Here is a 13,926-nt window from a genome sequence, read left to right as displayed (position 1 = left end):
TATGTATAATATACACGGTTGTTTATTTTCAAAGTTACAACAATGAATCCTTTACCAAGTATTACATAATCAAAATTCGTACACAGACAGGAATATCGTCATAAGAACTACTGTCAATGATTTACACACACCATTTTCTTTCGCGCTATTCTTCCCCTTTCCAGGAGATGATTCGGTGGACACCGGCATCGTGATATTTCCAATAGCATTACCATACTTATTCCTAGCTATGCAACTGTATTGTCCAAAATCAGTTGGTCCCTCTATCTGATTGATAAAGAGAATCATCGTGGTTTTGGTACTGGTGTCGTTAATAATTTTTGGTTCATATTTCCAGTTTTGTACAATAACCTCTCCGTCTTTTGTCCAGATGTTCTCGCCTTGTGGGTTCCATTCTACCATGCATTCTAGCTGGACATCCAATCCTTTAACCTGCACATTTGTTAAAATTGTGGGGGCATACTGTACATCTACTAGCATTGTTCTTGTATCATTCATGCCTTCTCCATTATAAGCCGTACATTTATAAACGCCACTCTCATTTCTTGTAATATCAGAAAACACAAATTGCCCTTGGTATTGCCCATAGCTTTCATATAACAATTTTTCTTCGTTACCACTTACTTTATGCCACGCAATGTTTGGAAGAGGAAATCCACTAGCAAAACAAATTAATGTGGTGTTGTCTCCCTCTTGAACGAACTGATCTTTGCTTGACTTTGACGGTATGATTCGAGGGGGGACATAAACTTCAAGATTAAAAACTTTTGCTATATCATCTGACGCTGGTTCGCGTTGTTTAGGCTCACACTTATATAATCCGGCATCGACGGCTTTCACGTTTGTAATTTGCAGATCCCAGGAATTTCTGTATTTTTGATTCAAGGTAAAACGGTCGTCCGAAGTTACACGTCTTGAACCAAAAAACAAGACAACACCTTTCGGATCTAACCAATTAACAGAATCACCAGTGTTTTTTGTAGAACATTGTAACACGGTGTCAAGACCCACTCTCACCTGTACCCGCTGTGGAATAGTAGTTTGACCAGTGATGCAAGACACTAGTATGCACAAAGTAAGCAGAATAACTCGCAACAGCATTCTCGCTCAAATTGTATATTTTGTCTAGATTGCCTGGGTGCGACCGATGTATCACTGCTGTATCGCTGATTATACTCAGGAAACCCACATTGCCAAGAAGAGTTTTCCTCCGAAAGGCGCAGCACTGCAGATTGAACATATCTCTTGTCAAAGTCGATGAAATTCTCAGGAGTTAACTCTAAACAACCCAACTTTTTTTTTAAATTATTGCATCATTATTTAACATTACTTTGTACACAATTAAATACAATATATGTTCATTGTAATCGGTGATCTTGTAGAAATGATGGAGCCTGAGAGAGAGAGAGAGAGAGAGAGAGAGAGGAAAACTGTGGCGAGAGTTTATCATGGCATTGATAGAATCCGTATAACTCACCTTAACCCCTGTAAGTGAATGTATCCAAGGCATAACGAGCTACTGTAATGTTTTTGGAGATTTGTTTATCTCGTCTACACGTGCATGCTGCGATAGCGTGTTCTACCAATATATATATTGATATACGCGACAATCGTTAAAAATATTAATCATTTTGATATTTCATTCAATATAATCACTACTACATCCTAAATATTACAAATCTAAAACATATACATTTATATTGAAACAAAACAAAATCATTAAAATATAATATTTATATTAAGTTGAAGAAAATAAATCTCACAAATAGAGCTGTCCTTTGAAATTCACCCCTGCTTTATATTGTTATTTAGTTTAGAAATATTAACCAAACTATAATAATTATAGCCAAAACTAGCTAAATATATTGTGTCTTAGTGTGAAATGTGCCTATTTACGTTATGTTTTTTAACACTCTATTTCAGTATTTCTAGACATATCAATTTTCCACCAATGCACTTCCAATCAGTTAACTTGCTCTCCTTTTTGTTTTCTTCCTTTACTTCCGGTTTTGACTTGATCTAAAAAAAAAAAATTCGCGAAACACTTCATCTAAAATAATATTTTTGGATATAAAAATCCCAAAGTTTTGTAAAAATTTCCTGATTTAGAAGCACATTCTTCCTTTGAAATAGAGGGGCATTTTAAAAAGTGATTATACTTGACAAGTGCACATATCCAAGCCACGTGCAGTGAGGCGTGACTAATCCTGTCTAACCAGTACTGTTGGTAATAATTGAAAGTGATTTGGGAAGTCAGGGGGTTCATACGAGCTTCTTATGAGGGTCTTGATTTTACCATCCAGTTAAATGAAGTAAAATTTATAATTAAACAGATTTTTTGGAAAAAACAGACTGTCCTGATCCGGAAGGTGCATTGAGACACACAAGATATCTGTGAGCCAATGCTCACTAGTGATACCCCCGCTCTGATGTGAATATGAAAATAAGCAAAGTCGACATTTAACAGAAAGCTGGCATTCGATTGGTACAGAAATATATCCCACAATATGGAATGCCTAAACAAATAGTGTGTTAAAATTTCAAGCATCTGCGATAAATAGTTGCTGAGAAATCTTTGACGGAAATTTGTTTGAAAATTTTGGCTAAAAATAAACAAAGTACTCATTAAACAGGAAGTTGACGTCCGATTGGTACAAAAATACATCCCACGATATAGCATGCCTATACAAATACTGTGTAAAAATTTCAAGCATCTGCGATAAACAGTTGCTGAGTATTCTTTGACGAAAATTTGTTTGAAAATTTTGGCTAAAAATAAACAAAGTCATTATTTAACAGGAAGTTGACGTCTGATTGATACAAAAATATATCCCACAATGTGGCAAGCCAAAAAAAAATACTGTGTAAAAATTTCAAGCATCTGCGATATATAGTTGCTGAGATAAATGCGACAGAAATTTTTGTTACGGACGGACAGACAGACACACAAGGGTAAAACAGTATACGCTCTCTCCTTCGGAGCGGGGGTATAATAACAGATAAAAAAAAAATCTATTCCCAAATAAAATAGTCCGTAAACTGAATTGTTCGGATATATGGCGTCTGGATATCCAAAGCACCGCTGTATTAAGATATGCATGCATTAAAGTTATTTTTTTACAATTAAGATTTAAAAATATATTGCCTGTGTAAAACTCGGGGTTAAAGTTAACGAAATGGTTAAGTGTTTTTCGAAAGTGTGTTAGGGTTTAACCATGTGCCAATTCAAAAAATATTCAGCCAGATACAATGTCTATGATAATCAAAACAAAATTCACTTTTCTTACAATTTACCTGTAATTGGAGCACAAAGCATTGAGTTAATAACATGTACATGTATTGTTATATAGTTGTATAGATGGATGTAAAGTCTTAAACTTGTTTAATGATAAATAGTGTTGTCTGCCGAAAGAGGTATCTTTATTTCGGCCAAAATTGACAGAAGAACAAATTAAGTGCATTTTGGATACTAACCACTGGTTAAACAATAGTAGCCAGTTGCTAGATAGCCATCGGCTAAATTCACTTCGAGCAACACAACTTTTAAACCAGTGAATACTGACGTTGGCCAAAGGTTTAATTAACCAGTGATTAAGGTCAGACGACACATTCCTCAAAAATCTTTTTTGTATCTCCTCGTAATAAAGAGTTCCAATAAAACATATTAATTTTATAATTACTTTAAAAATGATCAAAATTTACTTGGATTGGGTTCTATGTCTAGATGGTCGAGTGGTTAGAACCGTGGCCGCTCACTGCCAAAAGCGTTTAGGTTCTAGAGCCGTGAGCTCAAAGCACCGCCCCGGCGGATATATTGTTCTAATATAGTGAATTTCGTTGTGCTGTAAATGTATTTATTTTTATATCAGCAATTCAAGTGTATTTTCAGGAAGATAATATAGGATATTGCATACTCTAGTATTTTGCAGAAATGCCTGGTAAGGTACCCTAATTTTTTGCAAGAAAGCTTTTCAAAGTAGTAGTAAACCATTAACAAATACATGGAAAAAGTTATCTAAAATTGAGGAACGTGTCGTCTGACCTTAAAGTTAACCAGGGTTTTGAGCAACCCAGTCCTGGTTTCTTGAGGTTCCAAAGCGAGGAATATACATGTACCTGTTCAGCCACAAAATTCGATGTAGTCTTCTCCCTTGTTGAATGCATTGAACAATCTAGATTCTAGACCTACTGATGCTACTAGCAACGCTGAAGACAAAAGCGATCCACCTGATGAAAATTGTTCATTATTTACTAGAATTCAGATGACTTTCAAACTTCAAACATTCCATCCTTATCCAATTATCAATTGAGATATTAAAACAGGTCTAATTATTGCACTTCATTCTTTGGTTAAAATAATATATGTGTTCTAGTACTCCCTTAAACAAGTGTCGGATTATGCAGCACTTGTGATTTTTACCTTAGTTCGGGACTCTAAGTCACTCAAAAGTGGACGGGCATTATATAGTGCTGTAGAAGATGTCGTCTATATGCCCTTTATGCTCTTTGCACTCGAATGAAGTTTGATTTTTGTGTAATTTGATAATCGGTGAATTAAAAAAATATAACCATGCACTCATTTGTAGACCACGCATTGTGTGGCCTGTAGATTACGTAATCCGTATTTCTCTCGATATTTGCATATTGAATAACCAAATGAACACATAAAAATAACCATAGAAAAAAAAGTATATAAGTGTACTAGGTACATTTATGTTAGAATTTGTGATAATTAGTATATAAAACAATTAATATATCTGTTCTCGAGTTAAAATAAAACTTGATTGTTGGATCATTTTTCATGATTTAATGTGATGCACTTCTGCAATTATTTTTTTTAAGTAAAAGCAGAACTTTAAAATATCTTAATTACATAAGTTTATTACTAGCCGTAAGCTGCAGTAAATCTGTCATATTTTTAAACAGTGCCTTCATTAATTTAAACATTCGTTCGAACAAGCTAATTTAGCATGGAAGAAAAACAGTTCAAATCCTCCAATAGGAGTCAAAATTATGAATTACTTTTACAAGACAGTTTAATGTCTGTTCTATTATTGTCTACGTATTCAAATTTATAAAGGTTCTGAACATTCATGTGATGTTCGAAGAAGCCTGCCATAAATTATGTATGAATTCCGTTGTTCTTAGTACATGTATGGTGGCAGTATATCCGATTTAATTATAACAAATGTACGTCGATTTTCTTTTTCGTCATTTTGCCAGTGAGATCCAAAATCAAATAGAAAGTATAAGTGCTTTGCAACGGACGTAAACTTGATGATAAAACCAGTAGGCATTGCAGGACGCCATTCAGTCAACTGAATGCTAATTGGAATTTTCTAGAAAGATGAATGGATGGCACAGCCATTCAGGCACATTTCAATTATCTTTCAGTCATGTTTCAAATGACTGAATGGCAGAGATACATCCTGTACATGCAAGAACACTGAATGAAGACAAGGTCAAATCACTGAATGAAAATCACGGTCAACCCAACTATGGTCTGTCCTAAGATATTTATGCTGCATATTTGAACGATTTTTAATAAAAATACACAAACCTTTGACAGAAGTGCAGTTGAAATCGATGAAAGGGAAAATTTCCAAGATAACTTCATTCACACATTATCATTTTCCCCTCGTAAAAATTCAGAGGAACGAAAACAGATTTCCTACGGAGATTCATAATGGGGAATGTTGACATCTTTTCTCCATTCGGAAGTACTCGGGACACCTCGCGCAATTTTTCAACGTTATCATCCGGGCGTCTTTATCTCCTTGGCAATGGAACATTTATTTTTAGCCGTGTATTGATACCCGACAAGCTAGATGGAGCGTTTCAAAGCGGAACTCTTGGGATTTTTCATACTTTTGAATGAACATCGTCTGAACCAAGAGGTATTTATAAATATCAAATAATTTAGGGAAATATGCGGCAAAAATATCTTGGGACAGACTATAGAAATCCCTTTCTACAAAGTCATACATTGTGAAAAATAACGGGTCGTAGGTATAAAATAAAACAAAAGGTTGCTATAAAGTTTATTATAAAAATTAAAAAAAAAAATATGTCGATGCATTATTTTGTACTAAAACTTTGAATCTCACAAAGAAAATGAATGGTTAAATCAGCTGAAACATATTAATTTTTATTCTCATTCTAAATACTTTGCTTTTATGTATCTCTTTTAGTGTTTATTTATTTCTAATTTCGAATATTTCATTTAAAAAAAACACGTTCCCGCCAACACAATAAATTATAAAATGTAGACAATTTTGACATTATTTTGAATAAATGCAACCTTAATGAGGTAACTGATATCTGCCCTAAAAGTCCAAAGCAGGTTATTAGCTTATAATAAAGCCAAGGATGATCTGTCAATGTTATAACTTGGTGATGCGAAACAGGTACATGTTAATGACAAGAGGGCGTGTCTTTCAAGGACACGTAATTAAACGGAATTTCTATTATTATAACAATACAATTATACTTTGACAAAAATACTATCGTTCCTTGGCAAAACCGGTTGCAAAGCATTCGTAAGAGGAACAATACATTGTAGGACATCGCGTTTTTGCATTCAAGATATGTCTCAAAAACATGTACATATTAATTATTTCTCACCTTCGGTTTGACCCTTATAATTACATTTTGTACATTCTGTACAGTCCGTAAATTATATACTTTCTATCTCAAATATACCGGTATCCTATTATAAAAGGTCCTAAAATATACAGTTTCAGATATTAGGCGGAGTTTTTTTTTTTTGTTTTTTAAGAGGAAAAGGCGTTAATGCTTTTCTTTCCAAAGGTTATTAAATGATTCCATGGATGTTAAGAAAAGAATATATTGATCGAAATCTTAAAGTTCAATTTAAATAAAAATACATATTTTTTTAATATCTTAACGGAAATATTATTGTAAATTGCACAATCTAAAATCATTCAAGATCCTGACCTTTATCGTTCAAATTCAGTTTTAAGTCAGTTTGAAATAATGATTTGATTCCCCGAAGAGAGAAACCAGCAAATCAAAAGAATAAAATCCTCATAAATCATAGAGGTTTATATTTGATGAACTACAGGCTTATAATGATTATAACGTGCGCAATTGAAGAAAGTTTTTTCTTGCATTGTTTTCCACATCAATCAATACTTTTATTACATGCTTCCTTGATTGTCACGATTTGAAATTTAAAGACTTTGTCATGTAAAGCGAAATAAGTTCTTCAAGGGAAATTCAAGACAAAACTCATCGATATCTAATTATTTCAGATGCGATCATAATTGGTCATATAAGAACTAATAAAAGGAAAACTTTACAGTAAACTGAGTCATAGTTAAGCTATGTAGCATTAACCCTTGTTGGAATGAGACTTTTGGTCAACCAGTCCTTTTCTATCAGTTAAAACTGATAATATATGCCTGTTCTTTTCTGTGGAAGAAGATATTAATCAGTAAAATACCAGTTTTTAAAACTTCCTCCTCTGTTTAAGTGCAACGTTCTCGTAGTATGTTGCATGGTTGCCTTTGTTGGTATTTGAACAGAGGGTCTAAACATTAGAAAATAATTCTGATAAACAATATAATTTAAACCCGGTTTTACACTTTTGACGACGAATTTCGTTTGAGCAATTAAATAACAATTAGCAATACGTATATACTTTTAAAAAACAGCTTTTGGGGCAGACAAGATACCATTTTATAAATTATAATGATAAAGAGTAACAATGTACTAGTTTACTAGTTTTCCAGAATGAAACATATGTACAAAAAGAAGTATAAGACACATCAATAATAGGTTAAAATATGATATACACACACATCAATTTATAATCTATAAAATTTACTTTGCTAAGTAGTATTGTTGTAGATATTTTGCTTTAAAAGAAACAATGCTGTTACACGTTCGAACATAACGTGGCAGTTGATTCCATGATATAGCTGTTGATATTCTAAACGCAATAAATGGTTCAGGAAAATCGCTTGCTACTTATACTTCTCTGAAAAATATTAGAGCAGGCATTATTTAATTAACATTGCAAATCAGTTCATTTTCTACAGCGACTTACCAGGTTCGCTAAAACAATAAAAAAGAGACTTCATTTATTAGACCACGAGACTTTATTATATAAATAAAATTCTTTACGTTCCACAAGTTCATTACTTTAAAAAAAGCTAGTAAAATTGTTGAAAAAGCAAACAAAGATTTTAATGAAGAGCTTAGATCATTAGTGTGGGCTGCTAACTTTTTCCAATTTCATCTTTTTCATTCCATGATGTAGATCGCCACGTTTCCCCAAGACTGAAAGGAAGGGGACTAAGTGACTTGAGTGAATACGAATGCGCAAATATAGTTTCTGATGTGCCTGTCAGGTTAGGATGTGCTTTGTCGTGACGTAATGATTGACAATTTTGATTTTGACAGTTCTTATCAATGAACCTACGTTCAGTCTTAAACCCATTGCTTCATCGAAGGAGATCACTTCCTCTTAAGTTTTGTGTATTCACTAATTGATGGTCCACACACGTCCCGTAGATAACTATTTGTTTATATATATTAAAGACGAAATATAGTAGACGATGCACAGATTATGTCAGGGACTCCTATGAAGATGTCATTTTTCTCTATCATGGTAATAATCATTAGCGCGTTGTTAATTGCTGGAGTGATTAACGCTCAAAACAACCAGAGCAGGCTTGTTTCATCTGTACAATCAGGTAAAAATTTTCCTTATGTTGATATACGAAGGATTTTATTTTTATTTTGAATTTGATTTTTTTTTTTCATTTTTAGTACAACTCTAACTAATGTGAAAATAGTTCTTTTGAAACTTTTGTTAGACCTGTATCTAATTTTGTCATGTTTGCCTTGAAATTATTCATTATTTAAGAAACGATAAAAGAATTGATATAGATATTAAAATGGATATTAAATAATTGGTAAATAGTGTTTGTTACAATATTACATTCAAAAGGTACGAGTATAGTGAATATAAAAAGTTTTGACTTCATTGTAAATTAAACAAAAACAAATGACAGTGTATGCAGTTATGCAAGCTCTCATTGTGCCAACCCTAATGATAAAATGTCTTCTTTTTTTAAGGAAATGAACCCACAGGATTGAGCAGAAACAAAAGTTTGCCAGGAACTTCGACTTCCAACAGTCTGCTAGAGAGAGGTTGGTTTAACATATTTTCTCCTTTTTTTCTTATTTTCATGCACATTTCCCCCGAATAACTGAAACCCAGTCTAAGAACCGAGTGAACTTAATGAATGATACCGTGTGTAGAAAGAGTGTATTGAAAGAACAGAATATTTTAAAGTTTAATTTGTTTTATATCAACAACGCTTTTGACAGGTTGAGTAATCTTGGGTGTGTTAATAAAGAAATATGTCCTGTTCATTAAATCAAGAAGTGTATTAGCTTTTGATTGTTGGCGTATATGACACTTGTTTTGAACTGTTTGAAATATATACGCATGTCAGATATGCAGAATATTTCTTGCAAATATTTTTTAAAGAAAAAGAATCAGAGAGAGACATGTCAAATATTTAAATGTTAACAAATGACAGATATAAGAGAACATGTTTAAAACAATTACCTGTTGTTCAATTTTTTACAATGTCTTTATTTATGCTTCAAAAATACTACTTAAATCACAACAAATTGCTAATACAACTTAGAAGTCGATCACAAAACTATGACATTTGAGAAAAAGTTCCTTATTCTATCATTGTAACGTTATTTTTTCTTTCTTTTTCAGACAGAAATAAAATTCCTCCAACAACCCCTCGTGTTAAATTCCCCGATAGATTGGTTTTGAAAGGTAATTAATTTTATTGTAATTTTAAAAAATTCGCGGAAATCTTCCATTTTGTTGCATAAATTACTTATTTTCAGCTCACCCGATCCTAAATACGATGCACTGCATCAGTCAGCGTATGAAGACTGTTTCTGATATAACGAAAAGTAGATGTTTTGTAAGCAAAGTTATTTAAACATTTTTTCTCTAGAGTTACCTTAAAATTTATGCAGAGGACCTGCTGCATTTTCGGCGTAAATATATCTGATAGTGTTTGGCGATATTTTTTAAAGAATATATATAAAAAAATTATTTAATTAATAAAGATAACTAGTATCAACAATTTAGTCCTATGTAATTGATGGTTTATTTTGTAATAAATATTTCTTCGAAAGTATTCATTTATTTTATTTTCAGTTATGTTGCTTCCGCTAAATTATTCGGAAGATTTATTTTATCGAATATGATTAAGCTATTCTTGTCCATGTACTTTATACAGTATGATGCCACAACTGATTCCGCTGTTGAATAGTAAAATGTTCATGTTGGAGAAAAGTGTTTAAATTAAATTTGTTACTGTTCATCGGTTAAAATGAATAAAATATTGTCTTGCGTTTAAAGTGATCGAAATAACGTATTATAAAGGACAAAAATTATTAAGAAAAATTCCTGAAGGCTAGTGAAGTATCCGGTGGGCCTATCTTTACATTATAATTAAGTAATGGTGAGTTTTACAGACATTTTACATTAAGCGAAGGTGCATTACCATTTATTACGTGAAACTGGAACACTCGTTACTGCTTACAATCACATTTGTATACAGGTGCACCATTCTTACTAGGCAAACATAAAGTTTCATAACAAATCTTCTAGATTTCTTGGATTTATGATGGTTTGATCTGGAGATTTTTTTTTTCGTTTTACATAAGTGATTCAACTGCATTTGCATACAAAAATAAAATCATCGATCCATAAATTCTATTAAAAGACTCCAAACATTTGATTCGCCTATATTCTAAAATATTCTGACATATACGACGTTCTATTTGTGTAAGCTCTTTGTCCAATTGGTTCATAGATGTCCAAATGAATTTTACATGAATTCAAATTTTAGATGAATTTTATCTGCATTTTGTGTATAATAATTTTCCGATCTCAACAATAATTTGATGGTTGATAATGAATAAATAAACATTTCGTGTATTTCTTTGTATTTTTAATTGTCATTAAAAATCTGCCGTTTTTTTTTGTTTTTTTGGTTTTTTTTTTGGTTTTGTTTTTTTTTTTTTTTTTTGGTTTTGTTTTTTGTTTGGTTTTTGAAATAGCAAGTCTAGAAATCGAAGAACACGACGATGCAATATCTTTCTATAAATATAGATTACAAAAGTGCATTTTTTTTGTTCATTTAATTATAAGGTATTATGCTTCTTTTAAACAATAACAAATTCCTATTGTTATACCACACACATTAATGATCGTGTTAATTTGGTAGAGAGTCCACATAGGCCTGTTACCCAAACCATTTTAATTCTAAACAATATAATTATGTTTGAATTGCAAAAAAAATTCCACACACTAAATTGCACATAAATTCCAGAAAATATTTTGCTATTTGCTTTAAATCTAATATTCATTTTGGTTGCATTTAATTATAATAACATTGTATAATCTCATTTAGTCAGAGTTTTATTGTTTCATATACAGAGGGACATTCCATTGAATGTCAACGTCTGTGGAGCTAATTTTACCTCGGGCTCTTACATGATTTTGTTATGACCTACTTGTTCTTGAGGGTCAGAAAAATCTTGCTGACAATATATCATCACCTCATTATCTTCTCTAATGAATTTAGGAATTATTCCATGTGTATACAAACTTTATGATCCAATTATTCAAGAAACGACTAAATATTCTCTGTTTCGCTTTAAGAGTACATTTTAAGATCGTAAATTATATATTCAGTTTTTAGAATTGTATTAATTGATTTTTTCATATTTTTTATTGGACAACTCCAATGTACTTTTATGAAAGGTTGTCATATGCTGAAATTTAATTTGTTTTAAGTGTTTGGTTTTTTTTTTACGAAATCAACATATATATTGCAAGAATACTAGTTGTTTTAAATCACCGTTAATATTGTTTCATTTTTTTTTTAGGAGAAAATGGAAAAACTGGTTGGCAATCAAAAGACAGGGTAGCTGCCATTTTATGTTGGTACTGTATTACCACTTGGTCTCCGCAGTACTGTATCTCTCTGTGTCATCGCCATTGGTTGAGGTGAATTAGAGGCCAAGTCAGAAACCCTACCGCTCGAGAATCATAACAGCGAACACCTGTATAAAAAACATATTCTAATTTATCGTTGTATTTAAATGTTAATTTTTGAAGACCTTTTTGCAAATTTGCATTTTGGAAATGCTTCATTGATCTTCACACATGTATATTACGCCTGTATATAATCATGTATATTGTTAAGTTTAAAATAAAAAGGAAACAAAAACAAAATGAACCTGCATTGAGGTTCCACGTCATTCGCTTGCAATTGTTGAAAGTGGCTGTTGTTTCTGTTGAAACATGTTATAATAACAGATAATTTTGGGTGATAAATCTAAAAAGTATCATAACTGTTTAAGGGCCATAAGCACTGATCATTGTTATATCAACGAGATTATGCTTTACATTCGGCGTCGGCGTTTGATTTAACATTTTGGAGTAGGTCGCATATTAAATTTATTATTCTTTATGATTTCACCAAACTGATTTAGGGTTTCTGGAGATACTTGAAGACTTATTATATTTGATGCCGAATTTCAGCCACACATTTCATATCAAAATAGGTTAATTTTTTTGGAACCAGTTTAAAAATGTGGAAGCAGCAATACAATGTATATAGTTTCGACTGGTCCAACTTAGATGGATGATACAATAACATATGGTCTAATTTTGAACAAACATGGATGCGTCATGTTGTAAATTTTGAATTTACTGGGTGGGTGTAAATACAAATTTTACAAAAAAAAACATGTAATGTTGTAAATTTTGTATATACACCCACCCAGTAAATTCAAAATTCACAACATGACAGATTGATGCACGATACATATAATCTTATTTTAAACAAACTTGGATGATACATATCGTCTTATTTTCGACACGCTTGGATGGATGGTTCATATGTATATCCCGTAAATGTCATTCTAATGCCCTCAACAGGCTTGGATGCCATATCTGATTCAAATCTTTTGGACGGTAAAGGATATTGAAGTCTTTGGAGCAGTTAAAACTTTTGGAGCAGGTCACATATCTTCTGGTCCTTATCATCGTCCGTAGCATCGGCAAGGTGGGAGAAGGGGGCATGGCCCCTCTCTTTCCCACAGGAAACATTTTTCTTAAATATACATATATAAGGAATAAGGAATCATTCTTTGAGTATTATGAGGTGATAATTTTGGTTGGGTGTGAAGGGCTTTATGATAGATTTGATCATGCCCTGACCGAAATTATCACCTCATTATATTCAAAGAATGGTTCCTTATTACTTATATAATTTTAAACCATCTTAAGATCAAATATTGAAATATAAATAAGCAAACCCCGCTGGCGCCTCAATTTGGATTTTTGAGTTATATAGTACAAAATCGATACGTAGTGTATCACAGGCAAAGACACAGGGAAATGTATTAAAAAAATGAAGAAAGATGAAGGTGCCTCCCTTCAGCTAGCTTGAATGGTCTAATTTGATGCAATAAGTGATAAAAATTTAAAATATATCAAATGATACAGATTTCTGAAATATACATGAAATACTATTAAGAATCGTAGAAGCAATCGAATATAATGAGATATATTGTATCAGTTTATTTAGTTTTTATTATACCCTATATATGATAAAATACTTTAATAATGATTTGCGGTAACATAATACAATATCTAGTTATTTAATATTTTGTTTAATGAAATTACTTTTCACATCTCATATATTAATGTGAAATGTTATTTTCATAAAATGTTATTTTCATATTTTTTCAAACTGCAGTATGCCAACAAGGGAATAGATGCCGTTAATATAAGCAATATTCTTAATCACAAAAAAGTTAAGTCCTGCATTCCGCCATATTTCA

The 13,926-nt window shown here is 32.0% G+C and overlaps 2 protein-coding genes across 2 annotated transcripts; one reads left to right on the top strand and one right to left on the bottom strand.

Annotated features, from left to right (window-relative positions):
* LOC128155374 (protein amalgam-like) lies at positions 1–1,579 on the bottom strand. Its single transcript, XM_052817057.1, has 2 exons — positions 1,478–1,579; positions 1–1,225 (listed from the first exon to the last, which is right to left on the bottom strand). The coding sequence occupies exon 2, from the start codon at positions 1,099–1,101 to the stop codon at positions 70–72; it is 1,032 nt and encodes a 343-aa protein (XP_052673017.1). The 5' UTR covers positions 1,102–1,225; positions 1,478–1,579; the 3' UTR covers positions 1–69.
* A 6,648-nt stretch (positions 1,580–8,227) lies between these two features.
* LOC128157390 (uncharacterized) lies at positions 8,228–12,304 on the top strand. The gene is made up of 4 exons (XM_052819907.1): positions 8,228–8,720; positions 9,106–9,180; positions 9,767–9,829; positions 11,962–12,304. The coding sequence occupies exons 1-4, from the start codon at positions 8,594–8,596 to the stop codon at positions 12,084–12,086; spliced, it is 390 nt and encodes a 129-aa protein (XP_052675867.1). The 5' UTR covers positions 8,228–8,593; the 3' UTR covers positions 12,087–12,304.
* Positions 12,305–13,926: the final 1,622 nt, after the last annotated feature.

This window comes from Crassostrea angulata, chromosome 7, assembly GCF_025612915.1.
Source record: "Crassostrea angulata isolate pt1a10 chromosome 7, ASM2561291v2, whole genome shotgun sequence".
NCBI lineage: Eukaryota > Metazoa > Mollusca > Bivalvia > Ostreida > Ostreidae > Magallana > Magallana angulata.
Note: the sequence above shows the minus strand (reverse complement) of the source record. Positions and strands in the feature narration are given on the sequence as shown.

Coding starts and splice junctions, on each gene's coding strand:
- LOC128155374 (XM_052817057.1), bottom strand. CDS start 1,101: ATGCTGTTGCGAGTTATTCTGCTTACTTTGTGCATACTAGTGTCTTGC.
- LOC128157390 (XM_052819907.1), top strand. CDS start 8,594: ATGTCAGGGACTCCTATGAAGATGTCATTTTTCTCTATCATGGTAATA. Junction 8,721..9,105: donor TGTTTCATCTGTACAATCAG/GTAAAAATTTTC, acceptor TCTTTTTTTAAG/GAAATGAACCCACAGGATTG. Junction 9,830..11,961: donor CGATAGATTGGTTTTGAAAG/GTAATTAATTTT, acceptor TTTTTTTTTTAG/GAGAAAATGGAAAAACTGGT.